The 25,853-nt window shown below is 37.8% G+C and overlaps 1 protein-coding gene across 1 annotated transcript in view; it reads left to right on the forward strand.

Moving 5' to 3' along the window:
• The window catches only part of TTC29 (tetratricopeptide repeat domain 29), a gene marked incomplete at both ends in the record, with an annotated part of 250,407 nt that overhangs the window by 105,031 nt on the left and 119,523 nt on the right, over positions 1-25,853 (forward strand). Inside the window, one exon of the mRNA XM_079697160.1 lies at positions 4,379-4,470. Coding sequence (XP_079553286.1) covers positions 4,379-4,470 — 92 coding nt within the window. The remainder of the gene's footprint in view (positions 1-4,378; positions 4,471-25,853) is intronic.

Below are 25,853 nucleotides of genomic sequence, written 5' to 3' on the forward strand. Positions count from 1 at the left end.
CTGATTTGCAATGACAGAATTTAACCTTCCACACTCTGGATTTGTTTCCAACATATTGCATGCCACAGGGGTATTCAGTCAAGTACAGTGGATCCCTCGGATTTCTACACTGTATTTTCTCACTTGAAATATTCTTTGTAAAGAAGATTCCTATGTGTCTGATGATTCAAGTTGATCAATATTTATTAATTTGTAAATTATACCTTAATTAAAAAGCAGGTAACATAATTTACCATAAGGTCAATATAAAACATCTTTATTTTCTACACAATTTGGGTTTTTTGAGATATTTAATATTCATGCTTTTTAAGGTTGAAATATAGTTGACTTACAATATTTTGTTAGTTTCAGGTATATAGCAAAGTGATTCAGTTATATATATTTTTTCAGATTATTTTCCATTATAGGTTATTACACCTATCTATTTTATATATAGTAGTGTGTATCTGTTAATCCCATACTCCTAATTTATCCCTCCCTTTCCTCTTTGGTAACTATAAGTTTGTTTTCTATGTCTGTGAGTCTGTTTCTATTTTGTATAGAGATTCTTTTGTATTGTTTTTTAGATTTCACATATAAGTGATATCACATAATATTTGTCTTTGTCTGACTTATTTCACTTAGTTTGATAATCTCTAGGTCCACCCATGTTGCTACAAATGGCATTATTTCATTCTTTTTAATGGCTGAGTAATATTCCATTGTATATGTGTACCACATCTTCTTTATCCACTCATCTGTTGATGGACATTTAGGTTGCTTCCATATCTTGGCTATTGTAAATAGTGCTGCTATGCACATTGGGGTACATGTACCTTTATGAATTAGAGGGTTTTTTTTTTCTTTTCTGGATATTTGCCCAGGAGTGGGATTGCTGGATCATATGGCAACTCTATTTTTAGTTTTTTGTTTTTTATTGGGGGACAGTTGCTTTACAATGTAGTGTTAGTTTCTGCTGTACAGCAAAGTGAATCAGCTATATGTATACATATATCCCCTCTTCTTTGGATTTACAAAAAAGGAATCAATTTACATTCCCACCAACAGTTATTTTCTACACAATTTGTAATCTCGTTATTTTTCCATTTACTTTTATATTTTTTTCCTTTTTATTTTAACACTATCCTTCCTGCTTCCCTTAGGTTGGACTACACAATTCACCAATCTGCTGAGTTTTGTCTTGTGTTCCCCTTATGATTTTACGTGAGTTGGCTCTCTCCAGTCAGAGCTCACATTCCTGAGGAGCAGAGGCCCTGTCTTTGATTTAGATGAGCTCCCCTACAGCACTTTCAAGGTTCTCAGTACTGACTTCATGAACAGTAGTCCCCCCTTACCTGTGTTTTCACTTTCCGAAGTTTCAGTTACCCACGGTCAACCGAGGTCTGAAAATATTAAATGGAAATTTCCAGAAATAAACAATTCATAGGCTTTAAATTGTGCAGTGTTCTAAGTAGCATGATGAAATCTTGTGGCTTCCATCCTGATCCATCCCGGATGTGAATCATCCCCTTGTCCAGCATATCCCGACCATTAGTCACTTAGTAGCCGTCAAGGTTATCGGGTTATTGTTGACATATCATAGTGCTTGTGTTCAGATAACCCTTATTTTACTTAATAACAGTCTGAAAGTGCAAGGGGAGTCATGCTGGCAATTTGGATATGCCAAAGAAGAGCCCAAAGTTCTTCCTTTAAGTAAAAAGGTGAAAGTTCTCAACTTAGGAAGGAAAAAAAAAATTTGTATGCTGAGTTTGCTAAAATCTATAGTAAGAACGAATCTTCTATCTGTGAAACTGTGAAGCAGGAAAAAGAAATTCATGCTAGTTTTGCTGTCACACCTCAAACAGCAAGTTATAGCCACAGTGTGTGATAAGTGCTTAGTTAAGATGCAAAATACATTAAATTTGTAAGATATTTTGAGAAAGAGTGACCACATTTACATAACTTTTAGTACAGTATATTGTTATGATTGTTCTATGTTATTATAATTTATAGTTGTTAACCTCTTACTGTGCCTAATTTATAAATTAAACTTTATCATAGGTATGTATGTATAGGAGAAAACATAGTTTGTATAGGGTTCGGTACTGTCCAAGGTTTCAGGCATCCACTGGGGGTCTGGGAATGTAGCCCCTGTGGATATGGGGGGTCCACTGTAATTGATTATTTCCCTATTGGGCCAGTAGTGAACTATGTTCTTCACACTGCCTATATATTTCCTGTTTTTAGGTAAAGCATTTAAGCTGAGAGAGGCACTCTCTCAAGTCACAAATAAAATGTGTTGCCTTTACTCTGAGGAGGGAACTCTCCAGGAGCTCTTCACTGATGGCTGGTTAACAGAGTCCCAGAAACTTCTATTCCCAGGTTCAAATAGCACTCTGTATCATCTCACAGCAGCCTCATAACAACTCTCAGAGGGAGGTTTTCTTTTTTGCTTCGAGCAAAGCTTCTCAGGGAGATTTCTTGGGCCAGGTGTGTTGGGTGTGGTAGAATTAGGTCTTGAATCCAAGTCTTCTTACTGTAAGGTAGGTGTTCATTTCAGGAAACCCCATCAGGTTCCATGAGGAAGCTTCTATAGAATCAAGTCCAAGGCCAAAACCAGAAGCCCAGGCTGGGCTGGTATTTGCTCCTTGATTCTATAGAAGCTTCCTCATGGAAACTACCCTCCTAACAACGGTCCAAGGAGTCACAGCCCTAATATAATGTTGGGTACTTCCGGATGCTACTGTACTGCTTCCGGGTTCATGGTGGCCAGGGGTGTGGGAGAGTGGTGCAGGATAAGCACAGCTGAAGCCCTGGAGAAATCTGTTTTCAGCTAATTCACACAGCTGCATCAGTGCAAACTTCTGTACCACTAGACTATAAATGCCTCAAAGGTTTGCAAGCATACTCTCTTCTCTTTAAGATCTCCTAGGGTCTAACACAACATTGGCACACAGTAACAATATTTACCGAAAAACAAAAACGAACTATTTTTGACACAAAATATATAATATTCAACCTTTAACTTTCTAGAATGCCATATAAAACATATATGAACCAAAAGAGACACTTGACAGTCTCTTCCTAAATATTTTGATATTTGGATTTAATAAGGTCTCTTACAAATTCACAAAATTCAGAGGTTCTGCCCCTTAACGCAGAAAGCTCAATGTCAAGTCATATCAGACTCAATCTAGGTGAATCAGTTTTGCACAACAGAGCGAAAAGAATAGTCTCAGGTTTATACAAGGCTTATTAAGAGACTTAAAAAGAAGAATCAAAATGATGAACTTTGCAGGTTTAACAGGAATTAAAATACTGGGTCAATATGTATCAGTAAGTTTTAATACCAGTATTATGTCAAGTCACTTGTAAACCACACACACACACAGACACACATACACCCACAAATTAGGAGGTATCACGTGGCCTCACTGAAGTTATTTCCCAAATATTAACTTTAAGAAAGTAAAGCTGAATATCAACACCGCCTTTCATACACAAACTTTCTAAGATGCCTAATTCAGGCCGAGCACACAGCATGGATGTACACCCTCCCTCAGGCTGACTCTCCCACTCAACGCCATCAAATGCCTTTTGCTAATTTCTTCTTAGAAAATGAGCCAAAAGGATTTCCATAGAGGTCTTCGGAGATTTCCTGTGTCTTCATGTGTGTAATAGGTTGGTTCAAGTAACAGTGAAGGAGGAAGAGGGAAAAGGGATTTTATTTTACATATTTTCCTTCTTCTGGCCCTTGAAAGGGAAAAAGAATAAAAAGGAAAATTATACCTTGCAGATGATGTCAGTGTTAAGATCATATGTTTGGCTGTGGCAGCCGTGATCTTTTGATGATTGAAGAGATTGCTGGTAATGAAGTACATTTGTAAGAAATATTTCTAGTGTATGCTGAATATGTGTACAAACTGTGAGATATGCCTCCAATAAAATGATAGATTTAGAGATTGCCTGGCACATAAATTCATGCTTTTCAAACAGCTATTTATAGAAAGAAAAGTGATATTTAAGCTACCCTAGTAGACTATTATAATCTGCCTTATATTACCTAAGATAGTGGTCCCATATTTGAAAATAATGTTGTAAACCATTCAATTATTTACTCACCCCTAAGTTATATCAATTGGAAGATTTTGGATTGTTCCGGAAGAGAATTACTTTTACAAAAGTAAGACTTCACTGTCATGGCTCAAAGAGATCACTGCAAAACAAGTTATACCATAGATAAAAATAAACCAAACCAACATGAATTTTTAATAAGCAAAAAAATATTGTATGGCGATGTGAAAAACAACTATTAATTTGAATCTTTTCTGTTATGAAATGAAACATCAGTGAATCTGGTCATGTTATATGTTTAATAAGAATTCCTCTTCCCCCATAGGTCCTTAACACTTATGGTAAAATCTCTACAGACCTGGATGATGATCGCAGCCTGGGGAGAGCCTATGAAGCAACAGCCAAGGTCCTGCAGAGGTAAGTTAGCACATCCTTGTCTTGCTGTCACTGTGAATTCACTCAACTATGAAAGACAAATTGTTTGAGGTCTGTCGCTTTCCATTACTGCCTGCTTAAATTTTAAGCAGTGCCCTTCTTAAGTGACCCTTTCGTTGTAAGTTATTTTAAACCAATGTGGTATTTTTAAATATACACCTAAACTCTTCTTTGTCTTTTCCTCCTTCATGTTATTTTATTTTTGATTTTCTGGAAGTTTAGTGATGACCTTGATTGAATGAGAGGGAAAAATCAGGTCACATCTCACAGGTTAAAAAGGCAGAGAGCACAGAGATATACAGTACACTTCAGTAACTGTGGTTCACCGTAACCTTTCCAGATCTCTTCTTTGAGGCAAGTTTCCATTTTGTGCTTCAATCGTCCTTCTTCCATTAAGACATCACTCCTTTGAGCATATCTGGATAAACAATTGGGTACAAAACCAATATTCCCAATATTTCCTTTAAAACAGAAAATTGAACAAAAGTATATATGAACAACTTGTGATACAAATTTTTCCATGGAAAATATATGATGTAGCCTTCACTTATTGTTTTGTGATCGCTGTGTACTCCATTTAATCACTGCATTATATTTAAGCCAAGATAGAGTAAGAATTTAAAAAGTTATCAAAGTTATGGCCTTGGTTTTTGGTATGTTACCTTATATCCAAGATATAGCTGCTAAATAATTTTGTAGTAGTGGTAGTAACAATAATAATAATAATAAACATAGATTGTGTCAAATTCTAATCTTCCCATTTGTTTTTCAGTTGTAAACACATACAAAGTGGTGTTTTAAAAGTCAAAATTGTTATTCCAAAGGCATTTAAAATGTGTAATGCCTTGAAAGTGGATCTTCATTATGTAATTACCATTCCAATATAATAATCATTAAATTTTAAATAAATGATTAATTAAAGATCAAACCACCAACTCCAATAAAATCTATAAGGTGCCCGACAAAATAAATACAGTGCACTGCAGTCATCACTGGATGAACAGTAAGGGACAGACATAGTTATAAGGAGAGTATGGACATTTACTCAAAGAAGGCAGGGCCAGCCATGAGTGAAGCAAGCAACCTGTGAGTGTTGTGGTCCCTCCACATAAAGACTGATAACCATCCTGTGCATGATGGACCCAGCTATCCCTTAAACTTTTATTTTCCAAATAATCACCGGAAAGAAGCAGATGTTTGAACACGAAAAAGAGGTGTATAAGGATTCAATGTAATGTCTGTTTGGAACACACCAACTCTGTGCCCTTTTATCCAGCTCATTTTGATTATTTAATTATTTGATTCTGCTGTTAACACTGCCCAGAATCAGTAGAAAATGATTGATTTGTCTTGCTTTGTAGTAGCAGACCTGGCCTAAGCCTAAACAGTTAAATAAATGCATCCCTCAACATGTTTATAAAATAATTTCTACAAAATAACATTGTGTTCCAACCTAGATAGAGAGATAAAACTTCAGGGAAAAATGTTTTCTTTCATAAACCTGTACTGAGCACTTACTATGTCACACGACAAGTGTTGGATTTCTCCTTCAGTTACTGATAATCTTTATAATTATTTTTGAAACTTGTGGACACCTGAGGTTATCTTAAAATACTTCTCACCTGTTAAACTGGGGTCTCATCTGGAATATTTTAGTTTCCACTCCAGGATTTGAATTCCTGCTCTATACTGTGAAAGCTAAGGGGAAGAGATGAATAAGTATCTTGGCAACAACAACAACAGATAATCAAATGTTTTAATTTGGTTGCTTAAGTATTATTTTAGGTAGAGGTATGGAAAAGGATCCATATATATATATATATTTTTTGAAGTGTAGTTAATTTACAATGTTGTGTTATTTTCTGGTGTACAGCAAAGTGATTCAGTTATATATATACATATATATATATATATATATATATATTCTTTTTCATATTCTTTTCCTTTATGGTTTATTATAGGGTATTGAATATAGTTCCCTGTGATTTATAGTAGGACCTTGTTGTTTATCTATTTTATATATAGTGGTTTGTATCTGCTAATCCAAAACTCCTAATTTATCCCTCCTTCCCCTTCCCCTTTGGTAATCATAAGTTTGTTTTCTATGTCTATGAGTCTGTTTCTGTTTTGTAAATAAGTCCATGTGTATTGTATTTTAAATTCCATATATAAGTGATATCATATGATATATGTCTTTCTCTCTCTGACTTACTTCACCTAGTATGGTAATCTCTAGGTCCATCGATGTTGCTGCAAATGGCATTATTTCATTCTTTTTTATAGCTGAGTAATATTCCATTGTGTATATGTACCACATTTTCTTTATCCATTCATCTGTTGATAGACACTTAGGTTGCTTCCATGTGTTGGTTATTGTAAATAGTGCTGCTATGAACATTGGGGTGTGTGAATCTTTTCAAATTAGTGTTTTTGTATTTTTCAGATATAGAACCAGGAGTGGAATTGCTGGGTCATATGGTAGTTCTATTTTTAGTTTTTTGAGAAACTTCTGTACTATTTTCCACAGTGGCTGCACCAACTTACATTCCCACCAACAGTGTAGGAGGGTTCCCTTTTCTCCACACCCTCTCCAGCATTTATTATTTGTAAACTTTTTAATGATGGCCATTCTGACCAGTGTGAGATGCTTGTACTTTTGATTTGAGTTTCTCTAATAATTAGCAAAGTTGAGCATCTTTTCACATGCCTATTGGCTATCTGTACGTCTTCTTTGGAGAAATGTCTATTTAGGTCTTCTGTCCATTTTTTGATTGGGTTGGTTTCTTTTGATGTTGAGTTGTATGAGCTGTTTGTATATTTAGGAAATTAAGCCCTTATTGGTCGCATCATTTGCAAATATTTTCTTGCATTCCATAGGTTGTCTTCATTTTGTTTATGGTTTCATTCACTGTGCAAAGGCTTATAAGTTTAATTCGGTACCATGTGTTTAGTTTTGCTTTTATTTCTTTTGTCTTGGGAGGTTGATCTAAGATAACATTTCTAGAATTCATGTCAGAGAATGTTTTACCTATGTTCTCTTCTAGGAGTTTTTTGGTGTCATGTCTTATATTTAAGTCTTTAAGCCATTTTGAGTTTATTTTTGTGTATGGTGTGAGGGTGTGTTCTAACTTCACTAATTTAAATGTGGCTGTCCAACATTCCCAACATCACTTGCTGAGGAGACAGTCATTTCTCCATTGTACATTCTTGCCTCCTATGTGAAAGATTAATTGACTGTTGGTGTGTGGGTTTATTTCTGGGCTCTCTATTCTGTTCCATTGATCCATATGTCTGTTTTTGTGCCGATACCACACTGTTTCGATTACTGTAGCTTTGTAGTATTGTCTGATGTCTGGGAGGTTTATGCCTCCTGCTTTGTTCTTTTACCTCAGGATTGCTTTGACAATTCTGGGTCTTTTATGGTTCCACATAAATTTTAAGATTGTTTGTTCTAGTTCTGTGAAAAATGTCATGGGTACTTTGATAAGGATCACATTAAATCTGTAGATTGCTTTGGGTAGTATGGCCATTTTAATCATATTAATTCTTCCAATCTAAGAGCATGGGCTACCTTTCCATTTCTTTCTTATCATCTTCAGTTTACTTTATCAATCTTTTATAGTTCTCAGAATATAAGTCTTTTAACTCCTTGGATAGGTTTATTCCTAAGTATTTTATTTTATTAACATTTTTATTGGAGTATAATTGATTTAAAATGTTGTATTAATTTCTGCTGTATAACAAAATGAATCAGCTATATATATATACATATACCCCCATACACTCTCCCTCTTGTTAATCCCTCCCCCCCCTCTATCCCACCCCTCTAGGTCTTAACAAAGTGTGGAGCTGATCTCCCTGTGCTATGCAGCTGCTGCCCACTAGCTATCTATTTTACATTTGGTAGTGTATATTATCAGTGCTACACTGTCACTTCGTCCCAGCTTCCCCTTCCCCTTCCCCGTGTCCTCAAGTCCATTCTCTACGCCTGCATCTTTATCCTTGTCCTGCCCCTTGGTTCATCAAAAGCATTTTTTTTTTAGATTCCATATATATGTGTTAGCACAGGATATTTGTTTTGTTTTGTTTTGTTGTGGTTTATTTTTTGCTAGTACGATAAGCTTTATATATTTTTACCACCTTTATTGGAGTATAATTGCTTAACAATGGTGTGTTAGTTTCTGCTTTATAACAAAGTGAATCAGCTATACATATACATATATCCCCATATCTCCTCCCTCTTGAGTCACCCTCCCACCCTACCTAACCCACCCCTCTCCGTGGTCACAAAGCACCGAGCTGATCTCCCTGTGCTATGCGGCTGCTTCCCACTAGCTATCTATTTTACATTTGGTAGTGTATATATGTCCATGCCACTCTCTCACTTCGTCCCAGCCTACCCTTCCCCCTCCCCGTGTCCTCAAGTCCATTCTCTACCTCTGCGACTCTATTCATTTCCTGCCCCTAGGTGCATCAGAACATTTTTTTTTTTTAGATTCCATATACAAGTGTTAGCATATGGTATTTGTTTTTCTTTTGCTGACTTACTTCACTCTGTATGACAGACTCTAGATCCATTCACCTCACTACAAATAACTCAATTTCATTTTTTATGGCTAAGTAATATTCCATTGTATATATGGGCCACATCTTCTTTATCCATTCATCTGTCAGTGGACATTTAAGTTGCTTCCATGTCCAGGCTATTGCAAATAGTGCTGCAATGAAAATTGTGGTACATGTCTCTTTTTGAATTATGGTTTTCTCAGGGTATATGCCCAGTACTGGGATTGCTGGGTCATATGGTAGTTCGACTTTTATTTTCTAAGGAAGCTCCATACTGTTCTCCAGAGTGGCTGTATTAATTTACATTCCCATCAACAGTGCAAGAGGGTTCCCCTTTCTCCACACCCGCTCCAGCATTTATTGTTTGTAGATTTTTTTGATGATGCCCATTCTGACTGGTGTGAGGTGATACCTCATCGTGCTTTTGATTTGCATTTCTCGAATGATTACTGATGTTGAGCATCCTTTCATGTGTTTGTTGGCAATCTGTATATCTTTTTTGGAGAAATGTCTATTAAGCTCTACCATGCAGTTTTGGATTGGGTTGTTTGTTTATTTGATATTGAGCTGCATGAGCTGCTTGTATATTTTGGAGATTAATCCTTTGTCAGTTGCTTCATTTGCAAATATTTTCTCCCATCTGAGGGTTGTCTTTTGGTCTTGTTTATGGTTTCCTTTGCTGTGCAAAAGCTTTTAAGTTTCATTAGGTCCCATTTGTTTATTTTTGATTTTATTTCCATTTATCTAGTAGGTGGGTCAAAAAGGATCTTGCTGTGATTTATGTCATAGAGTGTTCTGCCTATGTTTTCCTCTAGGAGTTTTATAGTGTCTGGCCTTACATTTAGGTCTTTAATCCATTTTGAGTTTATTTCTGTGTATGGTTTTAAGGAGTGTTCTACCGTCATTCTTTTACATGTGGCTGTCCAGTTTTCCCAGCACCACTTATTGAAGGGGTTGTCTTTTCTCCATTGTATATTCTTGCCTCCTATATCAAAGATAAGGTGACCATAACTGCTTGGGTTTATCTCTGGGCTTTCTATCTGGTTCCACTGATCTATATTTCCGTTTTTGTGCCAGTACCATACTGTCTTGATTACTGTAGCTTTGTAGAATAGTCTGAAGTCCAGGAGCCTGATTCCTCCAGCTCCATTTTTCTTTCTCAAGATTGCTTTGGCTATTCGGGGTCTTTTGTGTTTCCATACAAATTTTTCAATTTTTGTTCTAGTTCTGTGAAAAACGCCATTGATAATTTGACAGGAATTGCATTGAATCTGTAGATTGCTTTGGGTAGTATAGCCATTTTCATAGTGTTGATTCTTCCGATCCAAGAACATGGTATATCTCTCCATCTGTTTGTATCATCTTTAATTTCTTTTATCAGTGTCTTATAGTTTTCTGCATACAGGTCTTTTGTCTCCTTAGGTAGGTTTACTCCTAGGTATTTTATTCTTTTTGTTGCAATGGTAAGTGAGAGTGTTTCCTTAATTTCTCTTTCAGCTATTTCATTGTTAGTGTATAGGAATGCAAGAGATTTCTGTGCATTAATTTTGTATCCTGCTATTTTACTAAATTCATTGATTATCTCTAGTACTTTTCTGGTAACATCTTTATGATTCTCTATGTATAGTATGATGTCATCTGCAAGCAGTGACAGTTTTATTTCTTCTTTTCTGATTTGGATTCCTTTTATTTCTCTGAATGCCATGGCTAAAACTTCCAAAACTGTGTTGAATAATAGTAGTGAGAGTGGGAAACCTTGTCTTGTTCCTGATCTTAGAGGAAATGCTTTCAGTTTTTCACCACTAATAACAATGTGGGCTGTGGGTTTTTCATATATGGCCTTTATTATGTTGAAGTAGGTTCCCTCTATGCCCACTTTCTGGAGAGTTTTTATCATAGATGGGTGTTGAATTTTTTCAAAAGCTTTTTCTGCATCTATTGATATTATTATATGGTTTTTATCCTTCAATTTGTTAATATGGTGTATCACATTGATTGATTTGCATATACTGAAGAATCCTTGCATTCCTGGGATAAAGTCCACTTGCTCATGGTGTATGATTCTTTTAATGCACTATTGGATTCTGTTTGCTTGTATTTTGTTGAGGATTTTTGCATCTATATTCAACAGTGATATTGTCCTGTAGCTTTCCTTCTTTGTGACATCTTTGTCTGGTTTTGGTATCAGGGTGATGGTCGCCTCATAGAATGAGTTTGGGAGTGTTCCTCCCTCTGCTGTATTTTGGAAGAGTTTGAGTAGGATAGATGTTAGCTCTTCTCTAAATGTTTGATGGAATTTGCTTGTGAAGCCATGTGGTGCTGGGCTTTTGTTTGTTTGAAGATTTTTTTTTTATCACAGTTCCAGTTTCAATGCTTGTGATTGGTCTTTTCATATTTTCTATTTTGTCCTGGTTCAGTCATGGAAGGTTGTGCTTTTCTAAGAATTTGTCCATTTCTTCCAGGTTGTCCATTTTATTGGCATAGAGTTGCTTGTAGTAGTTTCTCATGATCTTTGTATTTCTGCAGTGTCAGTTTCATTTCTAATTCTATTGATTTGAGTCTTCTCCCTTTTTTTCTTGATGAGCCTGGCTAATAGTTTAACAATTTTGCTTATCTTCTCAAAGAACCAACTTTTAGTTTTATTGATCTTTGCTATACTTTACTTCATTTCTTTTTTATTTAAGATCTGATCTTTATGATTTCTTTCCTTCTGTTAACTTTGGGTTTTTTTGTTCTTCATTTTATAATTGCTTTAGGTGTAAGTTTAGGTTGTTTATTTGAGATTTTTCTCATTTCTTGAGGTAGGATTATATTGCTATAAACTTCCCTCTTAGAGATGCTTTTGCTGCATCCCATAGATTTTGGGTCGTTGTGTATTCATTGTCATTTGTTTCTAGGTGTTTTTTGATTTCGTCTTTGATTTCTTCAGTGACCTCTTGGTTATTAATAGTGTATTGTTTAGCCCCCATGTATTTGTATTTTTTTTTTAACTTTTTGTTCTGTAATTGATATCTAGTCTCATAGCACTGTGGTCAGAAAAGATACTTGATATACTTTCAGTTTTCTTAAATTTACCAAGGCTTGAATTGTGACCCAAGATATGATCTATCCTGGAGAATGTTCCATGAACACTTGTGAAGAAAGTGTACTCTATTGTTTTTGGATGGAATGTCCTATAAATATCAATTAAGTCCATCTTGTCTACTGTGTCATTTAAAGCTTGTTTCCTTATTTATTTTCATTTTGAATTATCTGTCCATTGGTGAAAGTGGGGTGTTAAAGTTCCCCACTATGGTTGTGTTACTGTCGATTTCCCCTTTTATGGCTGTTAGCATTTGTCTTATGTATTGAGGTGCTCCTATGCTGGGTGCATAAATATTTACAATTGTTATATCTTCTTCTTGGATTGATCCCTTGATCATTATGTAGTGTCCTTCTTTGTCTCTTGTAATAGTCCTTATTTTAAAGTCTCTTTTGTCTGATATGAGAATTACTACTCAATCTTTCCTTTGATTTCCATTTGCATGGAATATCTTTTTCCATCCCTTCACTTTCTGTCTGTAAGTGTCCCTGAGTCTGAAGTGGGTCTCTTGTAGACAGCATATATATGGGTCTTGTTTTTGTATCCATTCAGCCAGTCTATGTCTTTTGGTGGGAGCATTTAATCCATTTACATTTAAGGTAATTATCAACATGTATGTTTCTATTACCATTTTCTTAATTGTTTTGGGTTTGTTATTGTAGGTCTTTTCCTTCTCTTGTGTTTCCTGCCTAGAGAAGTTCCTTTAGCATTTGTTATAAAACTAGTTTGGTGGTGCTGAATTCTCTTAGCTTTTGTGTGTCTGCAAGGTTTTAATTTCTCTGTCGAATCTGAATGAGATCCTTGCTGGGTTGAGAAATCTTGGCTGCAGGTTTTTCCCTTTCATCACTTGAAATATGTCTTGTCATGCCCTTCTGGCTTGCAGAGTTTCTGGTGAAAGATCAGCTGTTAACCTTATAGGGATTCCCTTGTATGTTATTTGTTGTTTCTCCCTTGTTACTTTAATATTTTTTCTTTGTATTTAATTTTTGATTGTTTGATTAATATATGTCTTGGCATGTTTCTTCTTGGATTTATCCTGTATGGGACTGTCTGTGCTTCCTGGACTTGATTGCCTATTTCCTTTCCCATGTTAGGGAAGTTTTCAACTAAATCTCTTCAAGTATTTTGTCAGGCCATTTCTTTTTCTCTTCATCTTCTGGGACCCCTATAATTCGAATGTTGGTCTGTTTAATGTTGTCCCAGATGTCTCTGAGACTTTCCTCAATTCGTTTCATTCTTTATTCTGCTCTGTGGCAGTTATTTCCACTATTGTATCTTCCAAGTCACTATACATTTTTCTGTCTCAGATATTTTGCTATTGATCCCTTTTAGAGAATTTTTAATTTCATTTATTGTGTTGTTCATCATTGTTGGTTTGCTCTTTAATTCTTCTGAGTCCTTGTTAAACGTTTATTGTATTCTCTCCATTCTACGTCCAAGATTTTGGGTCATCTTTACTATCATTATTCCTAATTCTTTTTCAGGTAGACTGCCTATCTCCTTTTCATTTGTTTGGTCTGGTAGGTTTTTACCTTGCTACTTCAACTGCTATGTACTTCTCTGTCTTCTCATTTTGTTTAACTTATTGTGTTTGGGGTCTCCTTTTTTCAGCTGCAGGTTCATAGTTCCCGTTGTATTTGATGTCTGCCCCCAGCAAGTGAGGTTGTTTCAGTGGCTTGGGTAGGCTTCCAGGTGGTGGGGACTGGTGCCTCTGTTCTGGTGGGTGGGACTGGATCTTGTCTTTCTTGGTGGGCAGGGCTGGGTCTGGTGGTGTGTTTTGGAGTGTTTGTGAACTTAGTATGATTTTAGGCAGCCTCTCTGCTAATGGGTGGGGTTGGGTTCCTATCTTGCTAGTTGTTTGGCATGAGGTATTTAGCACTATAGCTTGCTGGCCATTGGGTGGAACTGGGTCCTAGCATTGAGATTGAGATCTCTGGGAGAGCTCTCACTGATTGATATTACGTGGGGCCAGGAAGTCTCTGGTGGTCCAATGTGCTGGACTCAGCTCTCCCTCCTCATAAGCTCAGGCCTGACACGTGGCCAGAGCACCAAGACCCTTTCAGCCACATGACTCAGAAGAAAAGAAGGAAAAAAAGGAAGAAAAATAATAATAAATATAAATAAATAATAAATTTAAAAAATAATAAAATTTAAAAAATAAAAAATTTTTTAAAATTTAAATTTTTTAAAAAAAAGAAGAGAGCAACCAAACCAATGAACAAATCCACCAATAATAGCAAGCACTAAAAAATAAAATAAGATAAACATAAAAATCAGAAAGAAATCAGTCACAGACAGCAAGCCCCACGTCTACAGTTGCTCCCAAAATCCACCACCTCATTTTTGGGAACATTCATTGTCTCTGCAGGTATTCCACAGATGCAGCGTTCATCAAGTTGACTGTGGGAATTTAATCTGCTTCTCCTGAGGGTACATGGAGAAATTTCCCTTTCTCTTCTTTGTTCACAAAGCTCTTGGGGTTCATCCTCGGTTTTGACACCGCCTCTGCATGTAGGTCATCTTCAGGTGTCTGTTCCCCACCCAGACAGGTGGGGGTTAAAGCAGCGGCTGATTAGGTCTCTCTTGCTCTCTCAGGCTGGGGAGAGGGAAGGGTACTGTAGTAATAATTGGAATGCAGGGCTAGCCTCCAGTGACAGACGCCAAAGTGACATTGCAACAGCCTGTGGTGTGCCATGTGTTCTCCCAGGGAAGTTGTTCCTAGATTTCGGGACTCTGGCAGTGGCGGGCTGCACAGGCTCCTGGGGGTGGGGTGGGGGGGGTAGTGACCTGTGCTTGCACGCAGGATTCTTCGTGGCAGTGGCAGCAGCGTTAGCATTTCATGCCCATCTCTGGGGTCCAAGCTGATAGCCACAGCTCATGCCCGTCTCTGGAGCTTGCTTAGGTGGTGCTCTGCCTTCTGTGGGCACACAGGGAAGGAATCCCTCGTTCACCCCGAAACCATGATCTCTTGCCTCTTTGGCAGGTCCAGACTTTTTACCTGACTCCCTCCCAGCTAGTTGTGATGCACTAGCCCCCTTCAGGCTGTCTTCACACAGCCAACCAACCACAGTCCACTTCCTGTGGTCTGAACTCTGGAGCCTGAGCCTCAGCTCCCAGCCTCCACCCCGCCCTGGCTGGTGAGGAGACAAGCGTTTCAGATTTGTGAGTGCTGGTCAGCACCGATCCTCTGTGTGGGAATCTCTCTGCTTTGCCCTCTGCAACCCTGTGCTGCGCTCTCCTCCATGGCTACAAAGCTTGCCACCCTACTCACACCCTGTCTCTGCCAGTGTAGGGGCTCCCTAGTGTGTGGAAACTTTTCCTCCTTCACTGCTGCCTCCCAGAGGCTCAAGACAGTTCCTATTCTTTTGTCTCTGTTTTTTCTTTTTTCTTTTGCCCTACCCAAGTAAGTGGGGATTTTCTTGCCTTTGGGGAGGTCTGAGTTCTTCTGCCAATGTTCAGTAGGTGTTCTGTAGGAGTTGTTCCACATGTAGGTGTATTTTTGATGTATTTGTGGGGAGGAAGGTGATCTCCACATCTTACTCCTCCACCATCTTGAAGGTCCCCCTAAGTATTTTATTTTTTGATGTGATTTTAAAAGGGATTTTTTTCTTTTACTTTCTGATATTTCATTGTTATTGTAAAGAAATAAAACAGATTTCTGTATGTTAATCTTGTATCCTGCTACCTTTCTGAATTTGTTCATCAGTTCTAATAGTTTTTATGTGGAGTCTTTAGGGTTTTCTACATAGAGTAACATGTTATCTGCATATATTGACAATTTTACCTCTTCCCTTCCAATTTGGATACTTTTAATTTCTTTTTCTTGTCTGATTGTTGTGGCTAGGACTTCTAATAGTATGTTGAACAGAAGTGGTGAGAGTGGGCATTCTTGTCTTGTTCCAGATTTTAGCAGTAAGGCTTTCAGCTTTTTATTTTTGAGTATTATGTTGTCTGTGGGCTTGTCATAAATAGCTTTTATTGTGTTGAGATATGTTCCCTCTATACCCACTTTGGTAAGACTTTTTATCATGAATGGATGTTGAATTTTATCAAATGCTTTCTGCATCTATTGAGGTGATCATATGGTTTTTGTCTCTTTTTTTTTTTTTTTTCGTTGATATGGGGTATCACATTGATTGATTTGCATATGTTAAACAATCCTTGTGACCATGGGAGGAATCCACCTTGATCATGATGTTTGACCCTTTTTACGTGTTTTTGGATTTGGTTTGCTAATATTTTGTTAAGAAATTTTGCATCTTATTCATCAAAGATATTGGCCTGTAATTTTCTTTTTTGGTAGTGTCTTTATCTGGTTTTGGTATCAGGCTTCATAGAATGACTTTGGGAGTGTCCCCTCCTTCCAATATTTTGGAAGAGGTTGAGAAGGATTGGTATGAGTTCTTTGTATGTTTGGGTAGAATTCCCCAGTGAAGCCATCTGGTCCTGGACTTTTGTTTGCAGGGAGTTTTTTTCATTTTGTTTTACAGATTCTATTTCACTTCTAGTGATCTGTCTGTTCAAAATATCTATTTCTTCTTGATTCAGTTTTGGTGGGCTGTATGCTTCTAGAAACGTGTTCATTTTTTCTAGGTTGTCAAATTTGTTGGCATATAATTGTTCATAGTATTCTTTTATGTTTTTTTGTATTTCTGCATTATCAGTTGTTATTTCACCTCTTTCATTCTTATTTTGTTTATTTGGGTCCTCTCTGCAGGACTGGAGCACTCTCACTGTGAGAGGAGCCACTGAGTATTCCTCCACAGGAGCTGCCCACCAGGAAGTGTGCTCTGTGGTGTTGCCTGTCATCTGCTGTGTGGGTTCACAAAGTACGCTGTTTTGGACACTGCCCTGAGCTTCGCCTCAACTGTGGAATGCAGGCAGTCAGCCTTGGTGTCCCTCAGGCACTGTGTTCACAAAGCCACCAGTGCAGATTTGTAGTCACAGATCCACTGAAGTCACATACCAGGACCACAGTAGTCACACACCTGGACATGCCATGGGACCTATGGAAGCAGCCCAGACCCTTGCCCTGTCTCCATGTGTGTGCACCCACAAATCCCACACCTTCTAACTCTGGATCTGCCCCCAGACATGGGAGCACATGTAATCTACTTGGATGACCCACAGGCACTGAGTTTATAAAGCCAGCTGTGGCAGCAGTGGCATAAATCCACAGATCACACAACCACAAGGAGAGGACTCAGATTTCAGCCCTGCTTCCATAGTGGTATGGCCCATGGGGATCGGCTCTGATTTCAGCCCAGCCTCCATGTGTGGGCAACCTGCTTGCATGCTCCCAGAGCTCGTAGAGGTGGAGCCACACCAGCTGTGAGCCCTCCAAGAAAGAGGCTACTATAGCGTGGGCTCTGCTCCTCCCTTCATGTGCCTGTTAACAGTGGTATTTCACTTTTATGGAAGGCCCAGGCTCCTTCTGCATACATCCCCCCAGTTTCAGCCTGTCCCACACTCTATCCCCCTCAGGCTGTCTCTGTGAAGCCAACCCCAGTCCTCTCCCTGAGTCTGTCTTCTGAAGCCTGAGTTTCAGCACCCAGCCCCTGTGCACACCAGCAAATGTACATATTGGGCTGGGGAGTGCAGTGAGGTGACACGGACTATCTGTGTAGGTCTCTCTCTGTTCTGCCTGCTGCAAGCTGGTTGCTGCACTCTCCTCTGAACCTCTGAAGTTCCCTTCCTGTCCCAGCTGATCTTCTCACCCATGAAGGAGGCTTCCCAGGGTGAGGGAACCTTCCCTCTTTCACAGCTCCCTCCCAGGGGCACAGATCCTGTCACAACTCCTATTTTTCTCTTTTTTTTCTTTCATCCTGCATGGTTACATGGTGATCTTTCTTGCAATTTTGACTGTCTGAGATCTCGTGCCAGCATTCAGCAGGTATTCTGTCAAAATTTTTCCACATGTAGAAGTATTTTTGATGTATTTGTGGGAGGAGGTGAGCTCCACGTCCTTCTATTCCACAATGTTGATTGGAGCCCTTCGGATCCAGCTATGTTTGATATATCATGAAGTAGGGTATGTTTCTGGTAGGAATGGGGACAATTATATTCCAACACTCTCAACAATCTAGCAACCTGCCTTGGGGCAAACATATAATGGGCAAGAAAATGTATCCCTATCTCACTTTTAGACCAAATGAAGTGAATTCCACTTGTAAGAATTCCCATCTACTAAAATACCAATGAAGACAGCAATGATTTGTATGGTAGGCATGGGTTCTTAATTGTATAATGTTATGTAATGCACAAAAGAGTACAGGAAAAGCTTCCTCTGAGTTCATAAGGAAATAGTATCCCAAGCCCACTACAGGATTTCCAATCCAAATCTGCCATTTTGTAGCACTGTTGCTGTATTTGGAGGAGCACTCAGGGGAGTGTAACCCTCAGCATATTCTTTCACCATTTGTGCACAATAACTCAGAAACACATGTTTCAAAAACAAAAATTCTATATACATGTAGAAAACGGCACCCTAGATATCTGATAAGCCTTATTAGATTGAGTCGACTAATTACTAGAAGTATTTTGATATATATTTTGTGGTCATTTTTAAAAAATTTCACTTCAAGGGCTTGGTGTTCTTTGACATATGCACACACACACAAATGCACAAATGCGCACACACACATATATCCCTTCATTGTCCTAAACTGTCCCCAGATTAGCAGTAACATGCAAGAAATGGAGCACTATGAAAATAGAGGAAATTATTGTTGTGGTGACTGAAAAATAAATCAAGCTGCATGTGAAGCTTAGCATCACCTCTAAACCTCTCTCTCCTACCCTGTGCAATTGCACAATTTTCACTAATGGGAGTCCTATCTCTATAAACATATTTTATCTCTTTAAAGGAAATGGAAGAGGATAGCCATGTCTAGGATAAGTGTGTGTTTAAGGCCATCAGCAGAGCATGCATGAAAGGTGAATAAGCTGTAACGCTGGAAGCTTCTAAAATGGTTATAAGAATTTATACTAAGCCTTCAATTGAAAAACATGCCACATTCCCTCAAGACTCAGGACTTGGTAATACAGTTGCCCATTTGGTAACGCTAGGCTCAGCCCTGGCATTAGGGTTATTGATGAAGGTTTCAATAGTGAGCAGGGTTTGTTATTTTTGCTATTGGTCTGAATTATATTAATTGCACAAGCGTTTAAGTAGCATAACAGAAAAATAAGCATTTACAATGTCTTTTCCCCTCCTACTGGAATACTAGTGAAAAAAAAGAGTATTGGTATTCTAAAATGAGAAAAATTGCCTATGACACAGCTATAAAAACCAGAATTATGGTCCATAAAACAAAGAGATAGTGAGTTGAGAAATTACATAGATAAACAATTTGAGTAAATACAGAGGGAAAAATTCTTATTTTCCTTATGGCATTTGTGGGTTTTTTTTTTTTTGCCTCATTTACTGAAATGCTACAACTCTCCAAATAATCAGGATGACTTTAAAAAAGAATCTAGGGGGAAAATCACAAAAATGAGAGTCATTCAAGACATACTTGTCACAACTAGCCCATCTCTGGGTTTATTCCTTACCAACTGTTAAATTTTCTTGCAAACTTGGGTTAAATTATTTCCTAGAAAATTTTCCACAGTGGAGATCTTTAAATCAATCAGTACAAAGTTTCAAGTGTGAAAATTACCCTTTCTGTTATAACTGAAAATTAATTTCTTCTTGCTTGAGAGAAATGACATGCCCTAGTAATTTTCATATATTCTTTAAAATGGAACATACAGGCTTTGATGTGAAATTTCCTAAAAATGACCCCCCAAAATACATCAAAACATTTCTATTAATTCATGAAATTAAGAATAGCTTTTTACATTTTCTCCTGTCACTGATTCCATTTGCCTTATTACTTTCATCCGTGGCCCGCAAACTTGGTGGCACAATCAACAAACCCCTCAGTGGCTGTTTCATCACTGCTCTATTTGATTTCTTCTCTCTGAGTAAATGATTAAGTTTTCATGCATTGGTTCAACCAAAATCTATGTTCACTCAACCACATCCTTTATTGATTACTTCTACTGCAAACAGTAGGCCAAGTGTGATATACATAATTGGACAGTTGTCAGGGGATGTGGGTGTTAACAGTCCTGTTTTCCCAGCTGGAAACTGGAATCACCTTGATACACAAATATTCTGCACTGTTTCATTCTCATTCTTTGGACCGAGGAGTCCTGTTCCTCAGAATATATGTTTTTAACTCTCTAAGGTCTGGTTGAATGAATTTAATGATTATACCATATAATATGCTGTTCAAGTTGCACCTGTGCACTGCATATAGAAAACTGGAATTAATATTTGTCTAACATTTTAACCTTGTTCTTTAACTTATACAAATAATCTGTAGCTTTTCTGTAAGAAAATATTTGATTCTTCCCCTTCCAAAGAAAGACTGGTTTCTAAATCTCTTGCTAACTTTTAAATTTGGAAATCCTTTAAGCAGCATATAATGTTTATATTTCAGATGCTATAGTAACAACTTTCCTGGCTACAGCACTGTACATTCGTTGAGTGGGGCATATAATTTATAATAGGAAGCCTTTTTCTCTAGCATTATTTGTTAGAACAAGTTCCAGATAATTCTGGATGTTTTGGAGATCTGTTGCTCCTTTGTGAGAAAAACAACTTGACTCACCCAGCGATAGTTTTATTTATGCTGTTGTGTTTCTTGTTCACTGAACTCGTTTTTTTGTTTGTGTATGTTGTGATTTAACAATCCTCAGCCAGCCAAACCTAATCCAAAGTGTTCTTCCATCAAAAATAGATCAGCTTTGGGCTTCCCTGGTGGCGCAGTGGTTGAGAATCTGCCTGCCGATGCAGGGGACACGGGTTCGGGCCCCGGTCTGGGAAGATCCCACATGCCGTGGAGCGGCTGGGCCCGTGAGCCATGGCCGCTGAGCCTGTGCGTCTGGAGCCTGTGCTCCGCAACGGGAGAGGCCACAACAGTGAGAGGCCCGCGTACCGCAAAAAAAAAAAAAAAAAAAAAAAAAAAATCAGCTTTTATAACACATGTATATGGAATCTAAAAAAAACCCAAAATGGTTCCGATGAACCCAGGGTCAGGACAGGAATAAAGACGGAGACATAGAGAATGGACTTGAGGATATGGGGACAGGGAAGGGTAAGCTGGGATGAAGTGAGAGTGGCATTGACATATATACACTACCAAATGCAAAATAGATAGCTAGTGGGAAGCAGCTGCATTGCACAGGGAGATCAGCTCAGTGCTTTGTGACGACCTAGAGGGGTGGGATAAGGAGGGTGGGAGGGAGACACAGGAGGGAGGGGATATGGGGATATATGGATACATATAGCTGATTCACTTTGTTATACAGCAGAAACTAACACAACATTGTAAAGCAATTATACTCCAATAAAGATGTTAAAAAAATTTAAAATAAGGTGTTAGAAAATAGATCAGCTTTTAGAAACATGAACATAAATAAGCTTCAGTGAATTCATTTTTACTGAATAAAAATAGTAATCTTCCCCTACAGTTTTAAAATGCTATGCAAAGTCTCTACTTTTTTCTTATTTCATCAATTTTTCTTGAATATTACAGTACAAGAAAGATCTTTGAGAGTTAACACTAATATGATAAATTTAGTCCTAGAAATCCGCAAGTTTGCTTAAAATTCTAAGTAAAATAAACTATTTTATTTACTAATTTTTTATACTCTCGAGCTCTCTCAATACCATTTTAGTTGTTCCACAAAACAAATTTTAAATTAATGAGTGCACCTCTCATGATATTTTACTCCATGTCTGCATTTGAAATATTCCTCAAACAATTCATAATTTTTCTGGAGAATTGAACTATGCCTAAGTGTGGAAGAAGAGTATTCATAATATTGTTATGAAAAGGTGAGAACAGAATCATAAAAAGCAGTATTCACAACTTTGGGAATATAAAATTCCATTCCATTTCTGATATGTAGAGCATTCTTTTACCAATAAGAAAGGAAAAATGGGGCCTCCCTGGTGGCGCAGTGGTTGAGAGTCCGCCTGCCGATGCAGGGGATACGGGTTCGTGCCCCGGTCTGGGAGGATCCCATATGCCGCGGAGCGGCTGGGCCCATGAGCCATGGCTGCTGAGCCTGCGCATCCGGAGCCTGTGCTCCGCAACGGGAGAGGCCACAACAGTGAGAGGCCCGCGTACCACAAAAAAAAAAAAAAAAAAAAAGAAAGGAAAAATGAATGTATTGGCAGTACCTGATACTCAAGTAAACAAAAAGTGTTAGTTCTTTGACTGTGCCCCCTAGAAAATAAACACCAAGGCTTTATGTGCCTGTCTTGCAGAATGTGTGTTCAAATTATGGTGTTTAATTCATTGCATAATGGAAGACTTTCAAAAAGTAATGCTTAGCTAAATTGACTTTCTATCAGTTACTGACAGATAATACCAAGTAGAGAGTTATGGATATGATAGCTTTTTATTTCACTGAGAGGTAATAGTAATAACTAGCTGTCATTTATTGAATTGTTACTATGTGCCAGGTTATACATATATGTAGTTTTTCATCTCACAGTAACTTATGGCCATTTTTAAAATGAGGAAACAAAAAAAAATTGAGGAAACAAGCTGAGAAAGAGTGCAGATGTCATCAAAGTTATTCATCTAAGAGGCCAAACTGGAATTCAAGCTTAGATCTTTCTAATATCCACCATAGTACACATAGTGATTTTAAAGCAATTTAATTTATTTTCACAAACATACCGCAGCTTATCTATGAAAATGAATGTTGTTCTCATCAAATCTTGGGAGGTTATACAAGTTTATACCTCTAATCCTGCCACTATCTGCTTAAAATCAAACTCTTTTGAAATACTTTCTGAGCTGTCGCCTATCCTTTTGAATAGCTCCTACAGCCACACATCACTGATTGAGAGGTGGGCTTGATCTTTGAAAACAGCCAAAAGGATCTAGAGACATATTTAGAAAACATAGAAAATCATCTCTCTGGGTAATCCCATTTTTAGAACAAAATACATTAAATTACTTGTGAACACTTTATACTGCTACACTATGAAAGGGTTTCCTGATGATTAATTCCCAAAATGCCATCATCCTCATCATTAGATGACATCACTTGGAGGGAAGTGTCTTCCTTTGCATGCCTTGTATGTCTGGACAATTGGAAATATGGATGTGAAGTACAGGGGGAAATCAGGGCTAGAAATATAGATGTGCCATGCATGCGCATATAGGAATGAGGACATACCGCAGCAGTATATGAAATTGCCCATAGAACCATTTAATGGAAGGGAGAGAAAGGCCTTGGACAGAACCCTGCAAACAGCCAACTTTGGGTAAACAGAGACCTCAGTGTCAGTAAGATACTGAGAAAATGAGAGATATAGGAAAAATGAGAGAATAACAGACTGGCTGGGAGTGCTAGGCACTAGACAGGGAGAAACATTTGGAGAAAGATGGATGGTTCACAGCAGTGACCCCCAACCTGTGCTGAAGGCCTGGGTAAGGGTGGAAGAGGAAGAAAGATGGAGTGGAGCAAAGAGCCTGTGACTCTATAAGCACACTAAACCTTTTATGCAGTTCAAAGATATCTCCCACAAGGCATATTACAATTTTTCAAATTTCTATTGATGCTTTGAGATCCCCATTGTATTCACGAGATATGGCTCCATATCCTTTTTGCTCCCTTTTAAGACCAAATTTACCCCACAAACACTAGACCTGCTCTTGCAAAGATATTCAAATGAGTGTGCTCCAGGTTTCAAAGCACTACAGACTGTTCATAGTACTTAATCACAGTTAATCTCGCATATGAATGTATAAATTAATCTCCCCAAACAGTGAAACTGTTTAGGGGCAGGAACCATATTCCCCAGTCATGAGAACATTCTAGGGTGTTTGATAGTCTCTCAAAGATGTTCCCAAAATAAAAAGATGTTCTTGATGTTACTGATATATCCAGGATACAGGAGTTTACAGTCATTGTCTCCAAATATCCAATGACAGGTTCTCCAATGACTTACCTGGAAGCTTAACTTTTATGTGTACTAAGTAAGTGTTTCCCTTCTCAAAATTTCCACTGTTTCTTTATTCAGAAATATATGAAGGTCTAATACATGCCAAGCACTCTGCTAGAACCTGTATGTCTTTCTAAGCATTTTGCCACTTGTGTAGGTGATTTTAGTGATACCTGAGATTTCACCACTGAGGGACAATTGCAAGAACAAACTACCTTTCAGCTTTTATAAACTTTTTTTTTCATCTTAATGACAGCACTGTTATTTTGTTGTAATTCCTTCCAGTATTTTTCCCCAGTGTTTATTATTTATTAGATATTTGCAAACATACATAGTAAAATCTGAGTCATGATTTTTAACTTAACATATCTTAAGATTTTTATTTGCAGGTGGATGGATTTCTTCAGAAAAAAATATTTTAGGCCACTAACCACTGCGTTGTTAGAATCAATTTACATAACCATTCTTTGAATCTATTTTGATTCCACTTGTTTGCAGACGAATGCAGTGGTGAATATCATTCCCCTTCTATTTAAAACAACATCCATTAGGACAGATTTCCACATGTCTGATCCCAGAGCCCAATGATACAAAACTTTTATCATAGCTCCTCAGGTGTGTCAACGGATACTTTCCAATACATTATTATTATTATCTATTATTATTATTCCCATTTGCTGGTTTACCAGATACTTCCAGAGATATACAAGAATGCCAATTTCATTACACTGTTGCCAGCACTAGGCATTTCCACTAAATACATTTTAATGTTAGTTTAATAGGTAAAAGGGACCTGCTGCCTGTTTTCACTTCCATTCCTTTGTGGAACAGGCAGGTGGAACATTCCAGTCCCCTGGAGAGGGCAGAAGCATCACATCTCCAAGGAGACCCCCCCCACCATGGCCGCTGCTCTCCTCCCCAGCTCCTGCAGGAAGCTGCCCCTGGCCTCTCGCTGTTGGAACAGCCTTCCTGTCTGTGAATCAGTCCCAGCGTCACTCATGTGGCTTTGTCACGGCACGTTTGTTCCACGGTCCGCTCCATCACAAGGCTGCCTATACCCTTCCTCTGCCCTTGCCAGACACCCAGCTCTGGGGATAAAAACTTTTTAAAGGTTTTATCCTTTTAAATAACCATACAATTCACCCCTCTTTTTTTGACATTTAAAGACTAATTTTATTAAGTGCTTAGTATAGATCAAAGACTGTGGACTAATGATATGCAGTTTTTCCTCAGAGCTGCTGTGTTTAATTCCATACAGGTTATAGAATAATAGCACTTAGACAAAATATTTCATTTCAGTCAGTGTTTCACGGCAGTTTGACATTCTTTCCAAGTTAAATATGAGTTCTAATCTTAGATAATTTTTCCTTGGTTATAAGCATAATTTCCCAACTCATTTTATTTGATTTTGTAAAACAGCTAAACAAATTTAATTTTCCCAATAGTGATGCTAACATATGCACCCCATTCATGGGATTATTTTAGGGAAATTCTAAATGTATGAAAATGTTTTGGCATGAACTTATTTATTCCATATAGTGACCATTTCTAGTGTGACAAATCTCAAGTTCTTACCACTAAAAACCAAATATTACCTTTTATCTTACTTCTTAGTGTTTTTCCAGCTATTTATTGCATATGGTAATGCTCATTGATTATTGATTATAGATATTCTTGGAAAAAATGATTCTGTAGTGAGTT

This window comes from Hyperoodon ampullatus (assembly GCF_949752795.1).
Source record: "Hyperoodon ampullatus genome assembly, chromosome: 1".
In the NCBI taxonomy this organism is placed as follows: Eukaryota; Metazoa; Chordata; class Mammalia; order Artiodactyla; family Ziphiidae; genus Hyperoodon; species Hyperoodon ampullatus.